The following is a 21,835-nucleotide window of genomic DNA, read 5'->3' as shown; positions in this document are numbered from 1 at the left end:
CTAATCCATCCTGTTTATTTGCTAACACTGAAGCAATCTAAAGCTCTGAAAAGGAAGCTCCAATGGGCAGACGAAGTCACACCTTCAAAGCAGAAACCCAAGTTGTCAGTATCCCCAATCAAGAAATGCACTAAGGAGGCTGACATCTGCGTGAAAGGAAATTTGTCATCAAAATCTCCTCCGAAGAAGCACTCGACGGTCAGACAGAATGAGAGCCTAAGCAGCAGACCTTTCATTAAGACGTCGTGTCTGTTTAAAAACAACCCTAAGATTCCAGAAATTCACAGGTATTTTAAGCAAACAACGCCCCCCCCCCCAAAAAAAGCTATTGATTTCTCACCTTTATATGTACAAAGCATGAGGCTTTGTCCTTTCCCCCCCTTCGCTATGTACTTACAGTCTCATCATCCATCTAGTATGGTGGTTTTCAGCCATTTCTAGACCAGGATCCCCCATCCATGTACCTTGGTTCTAGCCAGGCTCCTTCTCCCATTTAACAATCTGAGAAGGTATAAGAACGCATGTAGAATAGAATAGGAAGGGCAGGGTAGTTGTGACCCCCATGCTGAGAGCCTCTGATCTAATAAGACAAAGATTGAATTAAGTGGCAGGTGGAAGAATTGGATTGAGGGTTGGTTGGTATTTTCAAAAGACCCATGACAGAGAGTGGTCTCAAACCACTCAAATAGACTGTACCTCTCCCTAGATTTATAACATCGTAGCATGGAGACCATCCTGGTTTAAAAGCTTTGCCCTATGGATTTAACCTGGCTCCAAATTGTTTTATTTCTTGATTGTCCTTGATGAATCCCATGCCCTTTGGTGGGTAGGCCCTCAGGAGCTGGAGTATTGTAATGGGTTCCCTAGCTGCTGTTAACAATGTACTGACTAGGTAGTTTTCCTTCATTGTCTGTTGTCGTGCTGGATTGTGCAAGTAGGCTTTAATGGGAGCCCCTGTAAAGAAAAAGCAGCATTAAGTAAGGAGTCAGATTCACTCTTGCTGTCTCCAGAAGGTGCAAATTACATTAGGATTCCACTGATAATGGGGGATTCCACTGGAGGGTGCCCCGGAGATGTGCTGAATCAGCATATTCCATGGCTGGCCTGACTATGTCCCTTCCCCAGGCAAATGTCTTGTTCCAGGCAATCTTTGCATTTCTTTCCAATTTGCATTGGAACCCAAGCTTGACTCTCCTGTGAATCTGGCCCATAGCCTGTGGGTGATTGGAACTGTCTCACGTTGCTTTGGATTATTTCCCCTAACTTGCAGAGGTGGAGTGAAACAGGTGCAGGAAAAAGTTTTCACTTCAGATTCTTTCAGCCAGCTGGATCTCCATCCCCATCTGGTGAGTGCTAGACTGGCAACAAGGTCATTGTATAGTGGTGTAAGGCTGTTTTACTGAGTTGTTTTTAATGGGTCTTTGTTTGGGAGGGTTTGTGTTTTTATACGTGGAGATGAACTTTTGGTGGATATCCTCCTGTGAAGTGAGACACGCTCCTTGTAGAAACCGATTCTGGTGACTCAGATTAGCTCATTAGTGATGATGCCATCTGAGGGCAGCTTTTGCATCAACATCCCCATCAGTACCCTTAGCTGTGCTCCATCCAACATCAGCAACCCACATCAGCACTACATGCAGATGCCATTTCAACCCCAGTAACCCATACCCCCACCAGTCCCAGATCCATCTTTCTCAGCTAACACCAGGCCCAGCTGGCATCCGATCCCACTGCATCCAAACACCTCTCATGGTTTCATGTGGGTTGCAGACCAAAATATGTTGAGGATCACTCAGAGGCCATGATTTGGTAGCATGTCATGACCCGCCAGGATTAGGGTCTAGCAGGAATGCTTGTAAAACCAGTGAACTTTTCCAAGCACTTGCCTGGATTAGTGATCAGAAAGAGGAAGAGAGTACCAGGCTTGGGGTTTCTCCCTCTCCTGCATTGCAGAAGTCATGAAAGTGAGTAGTAGAGCATTAAAACCTTTTAACACTGTATTTATCCCTTTAGATTTCCACAATAACCACGGTCTTGAAGATGTCTAGTATGACCAGGTAAACTAACCTGTATAAAATACTTTCCACTTCTGTAGCACCTTCCATTGGATGATCTCCAAGCCCTTTACAAACGTAATTAATTCATAAGCCCCCACAATTCCTGTGAAAGTCTACGGGAGCTGTGAGTGTGCTGCACCTCCAAAAATCAAGCCATAAAGTAACTTGGTATAGAGAGTCATTGGCAGTGCTGGAAACGGAACCCAGGAGTCCTGGCTCTTTGGCTTTAACCACAAAATCATCCTTATTTCTATTTAGCATACATAATATTTTTCTGTTGCTCTATTTTCACGAATCCCCGTTTCTGAGGTAGTAATTTTCAGCAATAACCGGGAGAGCACCCAGGTTGTGTAAACCCAGGAACGTGGTTTTGAAGCAATGGAAGGGTTTTAAAACCTCACACCTTTATAAATACTTTGAGACTGAGTTGGTGCTTGTGTGTTCTTAATTTGTGTTATTTGTTACATAGTGTTCAGAAGCAAACTATTCCTGTGCTGCTAAAAGGCAAGGATGCACTGGTGAGGTCCCAGACAGGGTCAGGTCAGTATTTAATTGACAGTGTTCCTTACTCAGGCACCATATTGTTTGGATTCTGTATACTCAAATTAAGCATTACGTTCACCTGTTGTTTTTCTTACTAAGGTAAAACTCTTGCCTATGGTATCCCCCTTGTACAGTCCTTGCAGGGAATGAAATCAAAAATACAGGTATGTACCATAGAAATAAGTCTGCTCTCTTTTAATTTTCGAAGCAATAAAAATAAATTACAGCTGGTGCACTGAGGTCAGTAGCGTCTCTTCTTGTTATGATGGTTAAGCAATCTCTCCCTATTTAGTTATGACATTTCGGAATTTGGCCTACATGACCCGCGTACTCTGTAAATCTAAAAGCAATATGAGAAAAATATTAAGGGCTATATGTGCCCCTACACTTAATGTAGCAAAGAGGGTGGGTGGATGGGCCAAAATCTCAAGGTGGAGAGTAGGGGTAGGGAAATATCTGTGTAGCGGGAAAGATGGTTACATGGTAGATGTCCTCCACCACTCCGGCATAGCTACCTCTTTCCTCTCTGCAGCAATAGAGCCTGGCTCCATGTTGCTGAAGCAGGAGGAGTCAGGGAACAGCTACTTTATCCTACATGTTCCCTCTCAAGTCCATCAAGAGTTACCATGTTTAAAGCATTTGGAGGTTGTCATTTCTAGAAGGAGCAGTAGCTCCCTCTCCATGTCTTTTCAAAGTCTGGTGGGAGTGGTCAGTGTATGCCAGGAGGCTGGCTTCAGAGCATGGCAGTGGCTCAGTACTAGGGTGGAGGTCTGGAGGCTTGCAAAGGTTCCTGGTATGCTTTCTCCTCTTCATGTCCCGGCCTCCAGATACAGTATTTCAACAGCCTCTCCCCATTCAGATCAATATGTTGACCCAGGGCTGCAGATCCGTCGTCCTGTTTTGTGCCTCTTTAGGGTGTGACAAGAGGGATTTGTTCTTAAATTCTTTATGGGTTGAAATAATTGCAGAACAGCCTGGGTTGTCACTATCTGTCCCTTGTGTGTCTGATTGTTCCTGTGCATCAAATATTAGTGTATTTCTGCAGACTAAGAAATAATACGTGAAATTGTATAGATCATATATAACAGGTGTGTGTAACATAAAAAAATCTTAGCTACACAATGATCCTGGTGGATTTCAGAGTGCAAAAAAGGGAAGACCATCCTCTACTAATATTTAAAGGCTGTTAGCAGGGAGGGGAAAAAAGATTTGTTTATGATTATAAGTAGGAATAATGGAATGACACTGTGCAAAAGCTAATGTAGGTCGAATATCAGTGGCAAACTTCATAATAGAGCTCTGCTGCCCAGTAGAAATTCACTAGAAGCCTTAAGGGAAGTGATGGGATCTCTATTGCTTTGAGTCATTTCAAACTGGACTGGGCAACGCAGTGAGGGGGACAATCCTGCCTTGAATCCCAGTAGGATTGATTTCATGAGCTAATAGCCACCTCTGTCTTCTATGATTCTCTGAGTTCATGGTGCATTCTGCTCAATGGTACTCTGTCTCTTCTATTTGCAGCGCAGCGATGGGCCTTATGCACTTATATTAGTTCCAACAAGAGAGGTAAGTTAAGTCGCCTTTTTTCTAAGGTTAGTGCTGGCATTTTACGGTTGTGGTTTCTGTTACTTTCTCAGACCCTGAGTATTTGGCCGTTGACTCCAGTAGGAGCAGGTTTGGGCTATTGGCAAGCTCAAGCGTTCTCGTGAGATATCTTAGCTAGTGAGCAGTAAGCTGGGGAGAAACATCCAAGTTTCCCCTTGTGTTTAAGAATTGGTTGGCAACATGGGAAACTCCTTGGCTTAATACGTGGGAAGGGAGAAATTTGTCTAGCATGGGAAGGGAGAGTTTGTGAGCTGCAAACGCAAGAGTTTATACAGACATTCCTGTTGATGTTTAAAGCCTCTTTTCAAATCCATCAGTGAATGTCTGGCAAACTAGGAGTTGGTTTGTTCTCTGAACTCTTATTTGGTTTGTTTTATTTGCCTTACAAAGGCAATTTCAGAGCAGAGGATCAATGTTTTCCGTATCAAACGCTAATAACTTCCATGTGGAGAATTGATCACAGGTAACTAGTTTTGGGCACAACGTTTTATGCAACCTGCACTGCAGTATCTCAGCTCAACCCTGGGAAGGGAGAAGGCTCTGAAGCTATTTAAATTTTTACAGCAGTAAACTTTCTGCTTCGCCAGGATGCTCCATGAATACTAAGCATGTTCGTAAGATGGAGTCACGGGTTGCTGTTGAGCGCATTTTTAAAGTTGGTCTGTGATTACAATTGGTATTATTTTTACTTGCCAGAGTTTGTAATGGCCTCTTTGAAAGTTTGGCAAATAAATAATATTTAGCACTTGCCCATGTTTCGTCAGAGGTATTCAAATCATTTTACCTGCATAAATAAGCCTCACTCATATACATGTGCAATGTGAGCTAGGTAGATACTATCCCCACTTTGCAGGTGGGGAAATGAAGTTGCAGAAAGGTCAGATGGCATGTCCTCAGTCGCACAGTGAGTCAGTGGCAGTGCTGGGATTACAACCCACAAGTGCTGGCTGCCAGTCCACTGCTTTAACCTTTGGTTTACACTCCCTTTCGCTAACAGTTTTCTCCCGGAAGAGATTCCATGTTATCCCACACTGGTTTTAGTGAAGGAAAACCCAGCAAGCCTTGGATAGTTTCTTTCTTGTGCATCAGCATCACTGAAGATGCTAATAGAAATGTGCACAGGTCTGAGAACAGTGTTTATTAATTTGAACCAGCAGAGGGAGCACAAGACATTGTTTTTGTATAGGTCCAAAGCTAATAGAGGTTTCTTCTTTTTTTGTTGACTATTTAATTGCTAGGATACTGGGTGGGGTCTATCTATTTTTTTATTTAATAAAGATATTTAGAATTCTAATAACATACATCACCAGTTTTTAAGAGTCTGCAGAAAAATTAAAAATTTGATCTAAATTGCGCGACGCTATCCTTCTAATACAGACGAGTCAGACTTCCATAAAACTTTATTTTCATCTGTTAATATCTGCAGCTAGCCCTACAGAGCTTTGATACAGTCCAGAAATTGCTGAAGGTAAGGATTTCATTCTTTATTTCCTCCTCACTCCTTTTGCTATGAGTTGCTAAGCACCGTCACTTCCCCTAAGCGCAATAGGGAGTTGACGGGACTCAGTACCTAACAGGATTTCTGGTCCTTAAAATAAAGAATAAAACCAGTTCACTTTATTTTTAGCATTCAAGAGAAAGCCCAGCGCATTGAAGCTTGATTTTTCCTATTGGATGTTTTCAACTATTCAGTGACTGCTGTGGTGATTCATTATAATACCCTAGGGAGCTAAATACGTATTTGTTAAAGAAGAGTAATAGATATTAAAAATTAGATTTTTTTGCAATGTTTTGTTTTTAGAGATGCCTGCCACTGCTTCAGAATTTCTATGGTTCTGAATGGGAACTCTTACGGGGACAGATGCCACTGGACTCAGATTGATGTAGTAAAATAGGCCTCAGGGAATCAAATAGCCACTCGAATGTGTGGGGAAATTGGTACTTTTTTTTTCTCTTTAATTTGGTTAAATTAACCCAAAGAAAATGATGATAAGAATAATAGAACGTCCCTCACAACAGCTTTAGGCCATGGTCCTGCAAACATATGTTGAACTTTACTTCCATGAGTAGTTCCATTGATTTCAATGGGACCACGGCCAGTGGTAAAGTTAAGCCTGTGAATGAGCATTTGCAAGGTCTAGGCCTCAGTCTCTGCCTTCCCATGCATTCAAACAGCCAGCTGATTCCCCAAGTCCTACCCCATCACCCTACTGTCAAGGTTTTTTTTTTTAATTAAAAGACATTTAAAAAATATATTAGTCATTTTTTTCTGTGTAATTAGATGTCATCATTAGAAGATCTTTGATATTAAATTCAAATCTTCTTTTTAACATTGGCCAATTGTGTTCCATCAAGATCTAGAGTAGTTAAAGGTGACATTTCAACGGGCGGGTCGGGGGGAATTGGGCTTGCGCTCTTTTGTTTTCTTCTTTCTTATGTGTGACAGGTAATATCCATACAAACAAGACTAAACCTTGTTAAAATACAGTCCGGGCCACTGCTTTGTTATAGTATGATGGTCCAGTGTGGTAAAATTTGTAGTGTTGGTGAGGCCTACATTTTCTGGTATAATTAATTTGTTTGATCGGGTTTTTGGAAGGGCTTCCCATAATGATGAAGGGGTGGAAAGGCATTTCTGTAAGGGGCTGGCTGAATTCCTGTTGAAAAGATTAATGCTGCGGGGATTTTATTGTGTTTGTTAGGGCACCTAGAACGTTGGATACACTCCTTTTAAACTATTATTTATTTATTTATTATACGTTTGAATGTAATGAATTATTGGCGATGGTATGCTGGACTAGATGGTCCAATGATCCGCTCCATTAGGGCAGTTCTTATATTGCTACATGGCATGTAACGAGCTGAGCAGTGTTCTGGCCTTTAATTAACTACAAGATATGTATGTACAGTGTTAAAACTTATGTTCCATCTATCTTCCACGCCCCCTCTTGCATGAGGTGGACGGGGTGCATATTTTGTTTTCCTCTGTTATAAACTGGGCTACGCTCGATTCTGCTGGAGATTAGGACCCCATTGACGTCAATGACAGAACTCCTATTGACTTCAGTGGGGCTGATATTTCACCTTGGGAGCCTTTATTAGCCCAATAACAAACCTATATTAAGGATCTTTATTATGTTTCTTTATATTTTGCTTGGCTATTGGAAGATTTTGCTTAAAACGCAACAGAAAGAAATAGAATCGCAAATTGTCTTTGATCATATAGGTTACACAGAGAGGAGGGGGAGACTTATTATATTATTGGAAGCGATGCAAAAATGATTGTATTTCCATCTTCCCAAACAACATTAGAAGCAAGTTAAATAGCTAGAATTAAATTTACCACTGATATTTAGCTGCAGGTGGTACAGTGCATGTGGGCTGTATCTGTTAGATCAAATCAGAAGCACAGCTATAAACCTGAGTTGCCTATCTTTATGTCAAGAAAAATCAGTTTTGGATTAGTATCAGCCCTTTTCTTAAGACTACTTCATATAGGTCTTGGTTTACCCCCACTGTAGCCATTTACCTGGATTGTGCCTGGCGTGCTAATGGGGGGAGAAAAGAGGAAGTCTGAAAAAGCCAGGTAGGAAGCCAACTTCTTAAAATTATATTTGGGTTCTACTTGTATCCTTTCATCTGTTTCTATTGCTGAGAATGCCTTTTTACTGGGAGAGATGCTTGTGGCTTGATCAAGTGGTGAACTTCCCAGATCTTACACAGAACTAGTGACTGGGTCAGCAGGGAGCATTCGCCTCCCTCAGTTAGCTCTAGTTTTCAAATGTTGATGAGCCTTCTGATGAGATGATCCCTGTCGATGTCAGTGTTTTTCTTCCTCTGACAAACACCTATATTTGCTTCGTCTACAGCGCTGTCTGCAACAGGAGTGTATTTGTCATGGGGAGAACAGCGGGTTTTTTTCCCCCACTGTTAAAATCTCGCCCTTTTTATTTAATTGTAAGCAAATAATCCTAAACAGTGTTCTTGCATGAGTGGATATTACATATATAAAAGCTGTGCGGGAACCAACACTTCCATTTTGTGGGAAATTCCATGATTTTGGAATTTGTTTTAGTTCTGAATCGGAACCAAACCAAAGACTTTCTAAATATTCTGCAAAACAATTTTTGAATGTTTTTTTGTTTTGGATCAAAGTTTTATTTTGATTTTGGCTTGTTTTTTTAGTTTTATGTTGTAATTTATCACGTAAAATAGATTTCAAAACAACTTTTTGTTTTGAAACAAAAAATTGAAATGTTCCGTTATGAAAAAGTCCAAATGGAACTTTTCAGCATTATCAAAGCCTTTCATTTCAATTTGTTTTCAAAATTTCCTCAAAAATCAACCCTTTCCCACAGAAAGTTTTGAGTTAGATGAAAGGATATTTTCCAATGGAAATCCTTTCCATTGGAAATTTTTTTTTTACCAGCTCTAATATATACATGTACACCCTATGTGGTTAAAAATCAAAACTGGCTTTTTTTAAGAATTAAAAAAAATAATAATGAACCAGCTACAATTAAATTTGCTGTAAGCTATTAAAATAATTTAACATTTAAAAAATATGCTGCCTCACTGAGTCCTCCTCAACTCTGAGTGAGTTAATACTGCTTTTTAAATTATATATAAAATCAAGAACAAAATGCATTTAATTTTTTGTGGTCCACTCAAGCTTATAAATGTCACGGTCATGTTCTACATGAAGTATGTGTATTATTCGTCTTTCTAATAAGCAAGTGCTGGTATTTACATTTTTTCCAAATGGAAGTATTTGCAGTTTGTGTTTGTGCAGAAAAGCTTTTGCCTTAATTACTTTTGGTTTCAGTTTAAGTAATATGTGCAGCGGGAATGTTTTCTTTATTTGAATTAGTTCATTCAAAGTTGGGAAGCTGATTGGGAGTTGAAAAGGCAGGAAAGCTGGTTTTCTTCTCCAATCTATGAATAAAAAGCAGGTGGAAGACAAAGAAGTCTACTAATTCTAAATATCTGAAGGATTTGGTGCCAGATGTTCAAAGGTATTACATAAGAATGGCCATCCTGGGTCAGACCAGTGGTCCATCTAGCCCAGTATCCTGTCTTCTGACAGTGACCAATGCCTCTGCTCATTCAAAGGGAATGAACAGAACAGGGCAATTACTGAATGATCTATCCCCTATCATCCAGTCCCAGCATCTGGCAGTCAGAGGCTTAGCCATCTTGGTTAATAGCCATTGATGGACTTATCCTCTAGGAACTTACCTAATTCTTTTTTGAACCCAGTTATACTTTTGGCCTTAATGATGCTGATAAGTGCCTTTTTGGGGTTTTCAGAAGTACCTAAGTAGGCTGGGTGCTGATTCTCTTTATTCCCATTGATTTCAATGGGAGTTAGGTGCCCAAACTGTGTCGGCACTTTTGAAAATCCCACTATGCACCTATCTGCATCTTTAGGTGCTTTTGACAGTGCTGGAAGCTAACAGATGAGCCAGCACTCTGATCCCTTATGTACCAATCAGCCCTTCTCCCCTTCACAAGGCTGATTGGGGATATGCGAGCTAATTAGCAGATCAGGTTGGGAAGGCTGATGAACCAATTGCCCATCAGCTGAGGGGTATAAGAAAGACATAGGGAGGAAGTAGTGGAGAGAGGACCTGGGCTACCTGAGCCTGGAGTGTTCCGAGAGCTCAATAAGAGAGAGCTCTGTTCCTTTTTAGCCCTGTGGGAAAGGGCTAAAGGTGGCGAAGCGCTATAAATAATTTGCTGCACAAGACTGTATTGGTGATGGGAATGTAAATGATTCACATGAAGTTGCCTCTTATTGGACAGAGTCTGAGAAGTTTCTGGGGCATCAGAGTACGGGGACAGAGCATGCCCCGTTACAGTGCCTACATACCTTTGAAAATCTGGCCTATGCTGATCAGAAATAATCCATCAGTTCACTAACTACAGTTAATATTTCCTTTGTTTAAGAAACCAGTTTTAAAGGCAGAGCTTGTTCTGATAAACTTGCTTTTTTTTCTTATGCATCCAGCACAATTTTAAAATGCTGGTTTTGTGTAATTTTAATTGAATTCCAGTTTCCATCCAAGTGCGGCTTGAAAAAAATCACAAATTATCATCTAGTAAATAAGTAATGCATCACTCCCCATTAGCTAACATAATAAACCATGTAAAATCCAATGAAATGTATGTCCAGCTATAACATTGCTAAAGTAAATGTGTATAGAGATAGTGTATCCTCCTGGTTAGCAAAAACAAGTACCAAATTTAGTGTAAAAGCTATATTTAGTTGCAAATCAAGATATTTTAATTGTTACCAACCAGTGAGAATGAACTCTTTTTTTTGTTTGTTTTTGTTTTGTTAAGGCAAATAACTAAAAAGTACAAATGCAAGAGAAGATTTAAAATCAATTCTTAAAATTTAGGTTTCCTGCTTGCTGATTTAAGTCATGATTAACTGTGATGATTTAAATCAGTCCACCCTGATATAGGGTGTGTGTGGAGATCTGTATTTTTATATTATTGTTTATATATAAGCAAATTGTGTGTGAGTGCACATATATTTATGCTCATAATAGCCTCAAACCCCCGTTATTTAAATTTATCACTGACGTAGGAAACCCCCCTGCATTTATCAAGACTTGAGAACCAGGAATGCCTGTGTTTTAATCTCTGACATTGGCTCACTTTGTGGCCTTGGGAAAGTTATTTAACCCTGCCTGTGTAAAATGGAGATTAAAATATTGACCTATCTCGCAGGGGGTTGCATTAATTAGCTGTATTTGTACACATGTTGAAGATAGAAAGCTCCATATTAGTGCCACATATTATTTGTATTAATGATTGGAAATGAAGCGCTAGTGTAGTAGATAACCTGAAGAGCGAGGTGAGCTATGATATGATAATACACATGCTGCTGTGCAAGAATGGGAACTTCTGCAGGGTAAAGCTGAAAACTCAGATGCATCTCTTGCCAACTAGGGATGAGTCGTCCTTGGTTGCTTTTTAGCTGTGTGAAGCAGCTTCTCTTTAAAGAACTAGAGTGAAATCCTGGCCCAACTGAAGTCAATGGGAGTTCTGACATTGACTCTAGTGGGGATGGGATTTCTCCCCTGTATTCTGTGGGCTCCAGTTCCCAAATCCAGATCACTGCTATTACCAGATGAAGGATAAACTATGAACTCTTTATTTAATTTAATCTAAACAGATTACGTAAAGGAATAAATATCCTCATTTCAACTCCTGGCCGCCTGGTTGATCACATCAAGTCCACAAAGTGCATTCACTTCCGTCGTATTCAGTGGCTGATTATGGATGAGGCCGACAGGTAAACTTTTAAGTGCTTAGACATTTGATATGGATAACGAGAACCTCTACAGCTACATTAGATTATGTATTCAATATTTTAAAAATAAGAGATCTAAACCGTCATGCTCCAGGGCAGAAACCAACCACTAAGTGCCTGGGGTTTGGATGATATTTCCCCTCTGGGCAGGTTATTCTACAATTGTCTATTACAGGGATTCTTGCACCTTCTGACACATCTGGTGCTGGCCACTGTTGGAGATGGGATACGGGACTAGATAGGCCACTTGTCTAATCCACTATGGCACGTCCTATATTCCTAATTGGCTCATGTAGCCTTGAGCCTTCTCTTCCTTCTCTTTTCTTCTAGCTTCCCATAATGCCTTCTGTGGTCTCCATCTTCTTGGCAGGATCCTGGACATGGGCTTTGAGAAGGATGTGACCGTGATACTCAATGCTTTAAATGCAGAGAGCGAGAGGCGGCAGAATGTCCTGCTCTCAGCCACGCTCACAGAAGGTAAGTTATAGACATAATTGCTGGAATTAAGGGTGCTGGGGGTGCTACTGCACCCCCTGGCTTGAAGTGGTTTCCATCATAGACCAGGTTTACAGTTTGGTTCAATGGCTCTCAGCATCCCCACTATATAAATTGTTCCAGCACCTCTAGTTATAGCGCATGCCAAGACCATGCCTCTCTCTCAGATCATACATCTCTCATGTATCGAACATTGACGTTTGTCGAAACATTTTGCCAATTTCTTGAAAACGTTACACCTACATCGATTTCAAGCCAACCTCTACTGCTCCTCTAGAACAGCACGCGTTGCTCTTGAGGTGCACGTGTTTACTCTACTACGTTAATACTCAAGGAGACAAAGCGGAACGATTTCCTACAATTTACTCGCAGAGAAGCTTCTGCTTCGTGTGTAATGGATTTTGTTTGGTGCAGGAGTAACGAGGTTGGCCGATATCAGTTTGCATGATCCAGTGAGCATTGCCATTGTGGAGGAAACCTGGGACAGAACCACACCAGAGCAGGAAGCCATTGGTTCACCAGCCCGCATGGAAGAGGATGGCTTTGCCATACCGGAGAAGCTCAAGCAGCATGTGGTGGTGGTTCCCAGCAAACTGAGGCTTGTCACGCTAGCAGCTTTTATCCTGGGGAAGTGCAAGGTGAGGTTCCGTGTCTTGTATTCACGCCTGAGTAGAAGGAAGTGGCTCATGAGCGTTTCTACCTCCTGTTTTTCTGTAGGGTCAGGCAACGGAAAGTGAAAGCGAGTAGCAGTGTTCTGATGCATACAACCCAATGGCCGAAGTCATTCCGTGGTCACCTGATTTTGTCTGTGAGCCAAACCCTGAGCTCCTTCCTTGGGCTAAGCTTCCATTGAATCCAAGTTGTGTGTGTGTGTGTGTGTGTGTGTGTTTTCAAGGGATCTGGGATTGGGGGACCACACACACACACACTCACTCACTCACTCACTCTCTGTCTCCCCCCCCTCCCATTTGGAAACACGAATACCTAAATTGCATTGTGTTCTGATGATGATCAGACTTGGGCTCAATCTAACCTCCTCTGGTCAGGAGTTGTGGAACTAGGGGCCTTCCACTGAGAAATTCCTTCTTTCAGCTCCCAAAGATCTCAGCCTAGGCTCTGTCAGCTGTAGTGTACCTGTGGCATACCGCTGTCTCAGAGAGGGGCATTGCCTGGTCCGTGGCCATCAGTGGTCATGTGTATTATATCTCAGACTTGGATCTGTATTCAGAAGTGAATTAGGAGCCAGAGGAGTGTGCAGGGTGCCAACGTGGAGTGTTCTCCTCTGTCTTCCTAGGTCACTAGGGAGGCTCCTGTGTGGGATGTGAACTTTTGTTTTTAGCAGCCAGTTTATGTGCCAACATTTTTAATTTGTCCGTTTTCGGATGTATTAGTAATTGAGGTCATTTGGTGATCAGAGAATCGTCAGAGGCTTATAAACATGGCCGTGCACGTGTTCTTGTTCTCCCTGCAGTTTGAAAAACGCCACAAGATGATCGTTTTTTTCTCCAGCTGTGAGCAAGTGGAGTTCCACTACAAGCTCCTCCTGAAAGTCCTGCTGGGAGGTCAAGAGGCTGAAGAACCTGAACGTTTGCCACTCCCCTCTTCACACTTAAAGTTCCTGCGACTACACGGCAACATGGAACAGGAGGTGAGCACCGCTGAAGAGTGTATTAAAAGTGGAATGGGCTGAGGACGGTCCTCATTTGCCCCGCACCCTAATCTCCTACCCCACAGGAAAAGTGTTTTCACATCCTCTGTTTTGTTCCACAATTACTTCCAATTACCTTCCAGTTACTTGACTGGGGTAAAACTGGTACATCATAATAATACCAATACCTCGGTCTTATATCGCCCCTTTGGTCAGTGGCTCTCAAAGCACTTTACAAAGGAGGTCAGTATCATCATCCCCTCTGGTACATGATGCTAGGACTGGAAAGTTGTCACTCACTGTGCTGTTGAATCTATGCAGCTGTGCTGCTAGACATGTTATGGGTTCTTTATACCCAAGGGATCACATGGTGTGAACAGAACACTGGTGGAGGGGTCTACAGATGCTGTCTTGCAGCAGAAACTTCCTCTTCCTTCTCCTCCTTTTCTGATTGCAGCCCTGGTCAGCCCTCTTAAGTGTGGCAACATGGTCCAGCAGGTAGGGCACAGGCATGGGAGTCTGGAGACTTGGCTTCTATACCGGACTCTGCCAATGATCCATTGTGTGACTTTGGGTGAGTCGTTTCACCTTGTGGGGGCTTCGGTTTCCCCATGCATTAATACGAACAGTGATCCACACCTGCGAAGCGCTACAGAAAAGTTGTGCTGTTGTTTCAGCGTGCTGATGCAGTCACACAGTGTTTCCCAGTGGACAAACTTAAACCGTTGCCCCTTCGTGTGCCTACGTTTTTAGCTTTCTGAGGTAGGCAGGAAAGTGCTTTGATTAACAAAGGAAATAATCTTATAAATAACGTTTATTATAAATAACGTTTAGGACTCGGTCAGCCAGTGTATCGACTAACAAGTTGCTGGCCCCATTATTAGGGAGCTGAGCAGACTGGCTTTGGCTGCAAAGAACAGTCCCGTGGGAGAGAGTTGTCTGGCAGGGGATTGTATTACAACAACCCAACGAAAGATCACCTAACAAAAGCGACTGGTGTGTTGGTGGTGGACGTGCAGGGCCTGGCTGACCAGCTGATTAGAATGGGATTTGATCCAGAAGGACGCGAGAGGCCAGGAGAAGCGTGTCAGTTTCTGCTGTGAATGTTCATTCTCTCTTAGTAGGAGAGTGAAACGTGTGAGCCATTATCTTTGAAAAGTCAGCAACCCTCTTCCCTGCCCCTCTCCCAGGGGGAGAGCCACTGCCCTGCCCTGAGCAGCACGGCAGAGATGGCAAATGAACAGTGCTCATTTGATGAGGCAAGAGGTGAAGAGCCATTGTTTTTCTCACTCATTCCCATCCTGCCAAGACCAGGAACATGTGCTTCACTGTCCTGCAGTCTGGCCTTCCCTCAGCCTGCCCGCCTGAGAGTGAGCAGGCCTGGTCTGGTCCGACTCTACCCCGACCAGCTGTTAAGGCAACAGAACACCACTAAGTAGCTGGCATCAAGGGAAGGGTTTTGCCTTTTTAGTACCCAGTGTGTAATTAGTGCTTGATGTCTTCAAATTAAGAGCATTAATGGAGCTAAATTGTGGATCCCATATGGTACTGCTGAGCACGGCTGCTGTCGGTGTCAACAAGATGCAACGTGTTCTTTTCTTTCGTTTTTGTTGGGCGAAGGCTGGGCATGTCAGAGAGGCCCAGGCTTCTATTGTCCTTCCTCAGAACAGAATGATATGTCCAGCCGGGGGGCAAACGGGTAAAGATTCCATAGACGTCTCTTTCATCTAGCCCTCTGCTAGAAATAGACCTATATTCCTCGGGATCGGAGTTGGAGCAAGGCTTGGAGCGTGGGGGCAGTTTTACCTTGGGGGGAAAAAACTGCTCGCAATAGATACCAAAGAGAAGTGTGATATTCTTGAGGCTAGAGACAGTCTGAGCTAGAGAAATGGAAAGGGTGAGATCTAAGACATCTCAGGAAAGTAGATTGGGACGTGTTGACTGACTTCCCTCAGCTGAGAGGCGAGGTGGCGGAGACCAGGTGGTACATTAAATTAAAGCATTAGCCATTTGCCTCTGGAGACCTGGGTTCAAGGATTGCCTCACGTGGGTTTGATGGGGTTATGTAAGTCAAAGTCCCTGTTTATTTCACAAGAAAATACAGTGTGATTGGATGCAATAAACAGCGTCAGTTCAGGAAAGGCCCATGGCTGGAATAACAAAAGATTCTGCAGGTAGACCTGCAGGTGAATTGATAGAGCTGTGTCAGGTCTGGGCAGAGCTGTGTGAGGTGATGTCAGATGAGCCCATGTTCCAAGCTCTGTTAGGGTGAGAGACGTCTCTGGTGAGAATTCAGTTTGTATGGCCCAGGACTTGGTGACAAGGCTAAGCTGCTTCCCCACATGCGAGCCTCTTCCTGGGGATGCTGATGGGGGAATGGCAGGGAGGGTCTCGCTTTAGAGTGGGCTTGAGAAAATGTTTCATTCAGCTCAGCAGTTGATGATTCTAATACTTAAACCCCCCAAGAGGGGAGTGCTGCATGGATTGGGGGAGGGGAAAGCAGTGATTTTTTTTTTCCACTGTCACAGTGCTTTAACCCAACTTGACCAGTAGGGGGAACCTCATAGACTCTCCCAGGCAGAGTTATTTCTAAGCCAGCAACTAGACCTGCCTCCCTCTAGTCCAGTGTAAACTACTGTTTCCTTCTTTGGTGGGTCCTTTCCCCACAGATACAGGTGATCCTTTTCACCATACTAACGTCACCCCCCTGCGACTTCACAAGCCCTTGGGATGTTGGCCATCTTGAGTTGGGCGTATGCATTTGGGCCAGCACCAGACGTTGCACTTTCCTTGATGGTGTGATAGTCTTTACTGTGTGGAGTGACACCACTATTGCCATAGATTTTTTCACTTCCAAATCTCCTAGGTGCTGGGATGGAGCCATAGAATTCCACCCACTTCTCGAAGCTGGACAGAAATGATGGAAGATGAAGAGGGTTCAAACAGAAACTGTTAAATTTTCTTTATTTGCTTTACAACAGAGTATAAACATGTGCTGTGTTTCTTTTATCCTCTAGGAAAGGACAGCAGTGTTCCAGGAGTTCTTACAATGCAAGACAGGCATCTTACTTTGCACTGTAGGTAACGTAGAATGTAACATGCAAAAGACTATATGGGTCTTGATCTGGGAGGCAGTATTGTCTACTGGTTAGAGCGGATGACTGGGTGATAGAAGACCCTGATCTAATCCCGACTCTCTAGGGGAAAGTCATTTATCTGCTGTATGCTGAAGTTTCCCTCTCTTGTAGAATAGGAACTCTACCGCTCTTCGTAAATTACTTTATAATCCTTGCATGGAAGGCACCATATATAAAGTGTCTGTATACCTCCATGTCTTGGAAAATGTGTTTATCTGTGGCAGCTTGCCCGACGTGTGCAGTAAACGAAAAGCTGTCCTGACTTGATGACTATTCCAAGGTTAAAGACACAAACATGCAGGGATTAAAGGGAAGACCAACCAGAGGACTACTTCATTATAAATGTGTTTTGCTTTGTTGCTGTCCATGGCTTGCCCTTCAAGCTTCCTTCAGGGGTGGGGAGGGAAATTGCCATGCTCTACTGAAGTTTGCAGGCACCCTTGTGTAGATGTGGCACCTTCCACTTCTAGCTTCTGACCCGTCGGTGCCACAGCTAGCCTGCTGCAATGGTGCAGAAGGCTGCACGATTTGCTCTCTAATAGTGGCAGCTGTTGATCTGAAAACGTGTGAATCTTGGTGATTTCGACACACGGCAAACTTGTAAATTACAGTGATCAGGAGTAATTAGAGCTGAGAAACCCTCTCCAGCTCTGAAATTACTCTCGTTACTGTGACACATTGTTCTTAAAGGAAAAAGGTGGCAGGTTTGGGGGGTGGTGTAGTTTATTGTATGGTATGTAAAAGCCATAGTTTGCACTGGGATTACCAAGCCTGCATAGAGGAGCCTTTGACTCAGCGTGTTGCTTCTCCCAGATTGTGACAACTGCAAAATGTGCCCATCTGATGCTAGTCCACGCCCCACTTCCGTTTGCTGCTTGACCTTGATCAAGTCACAGTGCCTCGGTTTCCCCCAACAGTATCGAGAGACTGTGTATCTACCGCGACATGAGGAGGGCTGTAAATCTTATTAATTCACTGATGTTTGTAAAATACTTTGAAAGTAATACCAGGTAATGCTAAATACTATATAACTGTTATTTACTAGAATCTGTGCTCATGCTATATATTAAAAGCATTTTCAGGGAAGTAGCTCATTACAAGCCAACCGCAATTTAGAAAGCAGCATGCAAGGCTGTGTGAAGGTTCGATGGGTAGTAAATGTAGGTTTGCTAACAACATATTGCTCCATTTTTCTGCAGAAGTGCAGATGGAACATAAACACGTTGTCTTTTCTGTGTGGCATATGTTCAAAGTTATTGAGTCTGTAGTTTTGGTCCCTCCATCCCCCATCAGTGCACACATTCAGATCTGCTTTAAATGGCTGGATGAAGTGCAAGGGCAGTGAGCAGCAAAATCCACCCACAGAAGTGAGGGAGCATTATAATGAGCATGGTGCAGCTGTGCAAATGCACCTCATTGCTGAATTTCGATACATTCCCACCTCTTCTGAGCCGGTCACATGGCACAAAGGGCTGGTTTGAAAATTCCTTTTCACTTGGAACTTTGATCCAGGTTTGGAACCCAGAATCCACAGAAATGAAAGGCTGGTGGCTTAACACTCTTCCTCCTGCTAATCATTGTGCCATGGTTTTAACTGGGTGATTCTCGACATCTAAGACCTATGCTGTACCGCATCACGCGAGGGCACAGCAGTTGGTGGTGGGTGAAGCTTTCTGCTTCCTTAAAACAGCCTGTTGCTTTCTAGTTATGTGCCGCGATCATCTTTAGCACAAATCTAGGCAAAGGCAGTTGGAGAACTAGCCTGTTTTTAAACAGGTGTGGTTCCTTGGTTTGTGCCCTGCTTTGTTCCTTTGTCTCAAGCCATGACTAGGCGGCTGCAGGAGTATGTTTCTGGGCTGGTGATCTTTAGTTAAGTACATTTATACTCCGCATGGACCCTTTATAAACAGCTGGGAAGTTGGTGTTGGTTCCTGGGGCTCACAGGATCCAGCTGCAGTGGGGCTGGGTGGGAAGTGAGAGAACGGGAAGTTTCAGTTACCTTCTTCCCAGGTAGAAGTAGAGAGCAGAGACTGAGCCTTGGACAAAGAGAAGGAGATGAATCAATTTGCTGGGTACCGCAATTTGCCGGGGACCTGCTCCTGGAAGAGACAATTCAACAGGAAGCTGGACTGGGAGAGGAGACGCAGTCTACGCCAACCTCCTTTACAAGATACTCGGCGCTTGGGTGCAGGGTGGGGACAGACGGGAAGATAAATAAGAAGAAGGGGAACAGACAGAAAGATACTTGTGGGACTCTGGAGACCTGGATTCTGTTCCCTCTTCTACTACAGCCGTCCTCTGCAATCCTGAGGATGTCACAGAGGGCTTGTCTGTATGAACATTTAGTTTGTGGCAAGCCGGGGTATAAATCTACCCTACACTAGCCTGCTGAGCACTAACTGTCCACGTGGACCCTGCTGGTGCACCCTAACGGTTCCCTAGTGCGCTTTACCTACCCCGCCATGAAATGGAAGTTGGTTAAAGCACACAAAGGAACTTTTAGTGTTTAGCTGCAGGATCCACATGGATCCTTAGCATGTGCGGACTAGTGCAGGGTCAAGTCACACCCCAGCTTATCACAAAGGAAGTGTTTGCACAGACAAGCCCTTCCTCTCTCTGTGTGCCTCACTGCCCTGTCTGGAAGATGTGGGCCATATAAATACCTTAGGGAAAGAGAGACACTTAGCACTATTCCTGAACTGCAGGTGCCACCTAACACAGACGTCCCCGGGGCAGCCAGGAAATGTGCCTTCCTCCTGCCCACTAGTTCACTGCTCTATCTGACAGCCGGTGCCTTCTATACAGTTGTCATTCCCTGACTAGCAATGAAAATGTTTCACGTGGGGGAGTTCCCAGCCCCTTTACTACAAAGCCCTCTACGTGCTTTGTACCCAGAAGGTGCCAGGTCTTGCTCACTAAACCCAGACTTCTGTTACTTAACAAAGAGACGTGGGGGGAAAAAAAATCCCTCTTCTTTCTTATTTCTCTGTGACTCTGGCATCTCTCTCACTCATCTTTCCACGGTGGCAGTCCCTGTGATGCTTTGTTTCTTTTATTATTTATATAATATAATATAATTTTTTTTTTTTTTTGCCATGCAAAGTAGTCTGGCAAACAAAGAATAGAGAGGCTGTGACTCTCCAAGGGTTTCCTGCAGTTAAAGTTCTGCGCAGCTTCCTTTGGGATGTGCCTTTTAAACAAGTTCATCTCGTCCGGGGAGAGAGGAAAGATCATTTGGAGATTGTTTGCTGTTTATTCAGTCACGCTAACTCATCTTGCCAGTTTTCTGGCGGCCCCAGCCAAGAGCTTTCGCCTCTGACAGCTTCTGTGCTCTCTCCTTCCTCCTCTGATTACGCAGCCCAATCTGTCACCCTGCCGGTGGGGGTCTCTACCCTGCTGATGGCTTTCCACACTCGGCAGTAATGACTTTTGGCAGGCCGGGTAGGCACGATAGCTCCTTCCCCAGCTCGGAGAGCTGTTAGGCCCTCTCTCCCTGTTAGCTAAAGCACTTTGTGAGGTTCTTTGGTAAATAAATGAGTCATTTTAATCCAACTGACAGCCTGGCACCTGAGCAAGCTGCCTTCCATCTGTACTTCTAGGCCTCATGTAGGCAACCAATTGTCAAGCCCAGGGTCTTCAAGACCTCGCCATTGAGTGTCTTTCAAAAGCGACTTTAGTGATTTCTTTCACCGTCATTAGGTTGCACAAGAGCGACCAAGTGAACCGAGGCCCAAGAAAAAGTTTCATGTCCATCTGTAATGTTTTGTGGCAATTCACCTTATTTAGCTTCCTCAGTCACTTCCCCGACCCCTCATCCTGCCACAGGCAACTAACACAATCTGGTGACAAGAATCGGTGAGAGCAGAAATTCCACCAATTTCAGTGGTTCCCCAGGCTGGATACGTCCTGACGCCATGCCCTTCTGCGGCTTCCCGTCTAGCTGCAGATGGGATCAGATGAAACACGTGTATACGGCTTCTGCGTTTTTTTTCTTATTGCTCTATTGCTGTTCCTTTCACATCATTCCTGTAAAATAGCCTCCATGTTCCTCCCACTCCCGGCTGGAAGGCCCATCGCTGTTGAGAGCTGTGGAGGCAGTTCACTCAGGCACCAGGTGGGAGGAGGAGCTCCTGGCTTGGGCCAGCAGGGATCCCTACAGCTGATTAAGGAATGGTGTTGATAGGCTGCAAAGGGCATTTTCTCGCTTGTGTCATGTGCCTTGGAAAAACTAAGGGGAGCATTAAAAGGAAGATCCTCTGGACTTCCTCAGGGATGCAGAATAGTATTTTCTCACCTCTAATCCCTGGGTCTCTATCGTTTCCACTAAAGATGTGAAGTGAAGAGCCAGATTTTCAGCCCCAGCCTCTGTTTTTGCGGGAGCAGTTCTTGTGCCAACAAATAACTGTGGTCTCCTTTTTGCACTCACTGATTTGCAGGCCTGGCTCTTCGTAGCTAAGTGATAGCTACCTAGTTGTGTTTCAAAACAGCTGGGTAGAGATGGAATTATTGATATTTGCACCAGCAATTTCTTTGGGGCTCAAAAGCATAGGGACAGTTACTTGTGGGCACAAAACTCCACTTGCGAAATGGAGGCCACGTGCAAATCTGGCCCTAATTGTACTAGAGATGATATCAGCATGTTCATTACTGACCTGCATTGTACTGTGCCTGGTGTGCTCCAACTCATTGAGTTTGGCAGCGTATGTAGTTATAAAGTGGACCGGGGCGAGTCAGCGCTCATTCTCATACATCTGTTGAGTGTGGTAAATCCCACTTCTATTATCTGGGTCTTAAGAATGGAATCGAATAGCTGGGCGGAACTGAAGGAGTTGGTCAAATCAAATTTAAACCTCATTGACTTCACTGATGCCAGGATGGGCTGGTCTACACTTGGGAGGGGGATCGATCTGAGATACACAACTTCAGCTACGCGAATAGAGTAGCTGAAGTCGAAGTATTTTAGATCAAATTACCTGGGGTCCACGTGGCACGGGATCGATGGCCGCGGCTCCCCCGTCGACTGTGC

The 21,835-nt window shown here is 43.8% G+C and overlaps 1 protein-coding gene across 4 annotated transcripts in view; it reads left to right on the top strand.

The window, feature by feature from the left end:
• DDX31 (DEAD-box helicase 31) overlaps nucleotides 1-21,835 on the top strand; it is a 64,697-nt gene that overhangs the window by 2,617 nt on the left and 40,245 nt on the right. For all 4 annotated transcript variants that reach the window (XM_065572628.1, XM_005293289.3, XM_065572627.1 and 1 more), the window contains exons 2-14: nucleotides 34-287; nucleotides 1,271-1,346; nucleotides 2,014-2,057; nucleotides 2,527-2,597; nucleotides 2,700-2,764; nucleotides 4,122-4,166; nucleotides 5,632-5,673; nucleotides 7,727-7,791; nucleotides 11,392-11,511; nucleotides 11,900-12,006; nucleotides 12,439-12,662; nucleotides 13,496-13,672; nucleotides 16,690-16,749. In XM_065572628.1, coding sequence (XP_065428700.1) covers nucleotides 34-287; nucleotides 1,271-1,346; nucleotides 2,014-2,057; nucleotides 2,527-2,597; nucleotides 2,700-2,764; nucleotides 4,122-4,166; nucleotides 5,632-5,673; nucleotides 7,727-7,791; nucleotides 11,392-11,511; nucleotides 11,900-12,006; nucleotides 12,439-12,662; nucleotides 13,496-13,672; nucleotides 16,690-16,749 — 1,350 coding nt within the window. The remainder of the gene's footprint in view (nucleotides 1-33; nucleotides 288-1,270; nucleotides 1,347-2,013; nucleotides 2,058-2,526; nucleotides 2,598-2,699; nucleotides 2,765-4,121; nucleotides 4,167-5,631; nucleotides 5,674-7,726; nucleotides 7,792-11,391; nucleotides 11,512-11,899; nucleotides 12,007-12,438; nucleotides 12,663-13,495; nucleotides 13,673-16,689; nucleotides 16,750-21,835) is intronic.

This window comes from Chrysemys picta, chromosome 18, assembly GCF_011386835.1.
Source record: "Chrysemys picta bellii isolate R12L10 chromosome 18, ASM1138683v2, whole genome shotgun sequence".
NCBI classification, from domain to species: Eukaryota; Metazoa; Chordata; order Testudines; family Emydidae; genus Chrysemys; species Chrysemys picta.
This window is presented reverse-complemented; position numbering and strand designations above follow the sequence as displayed.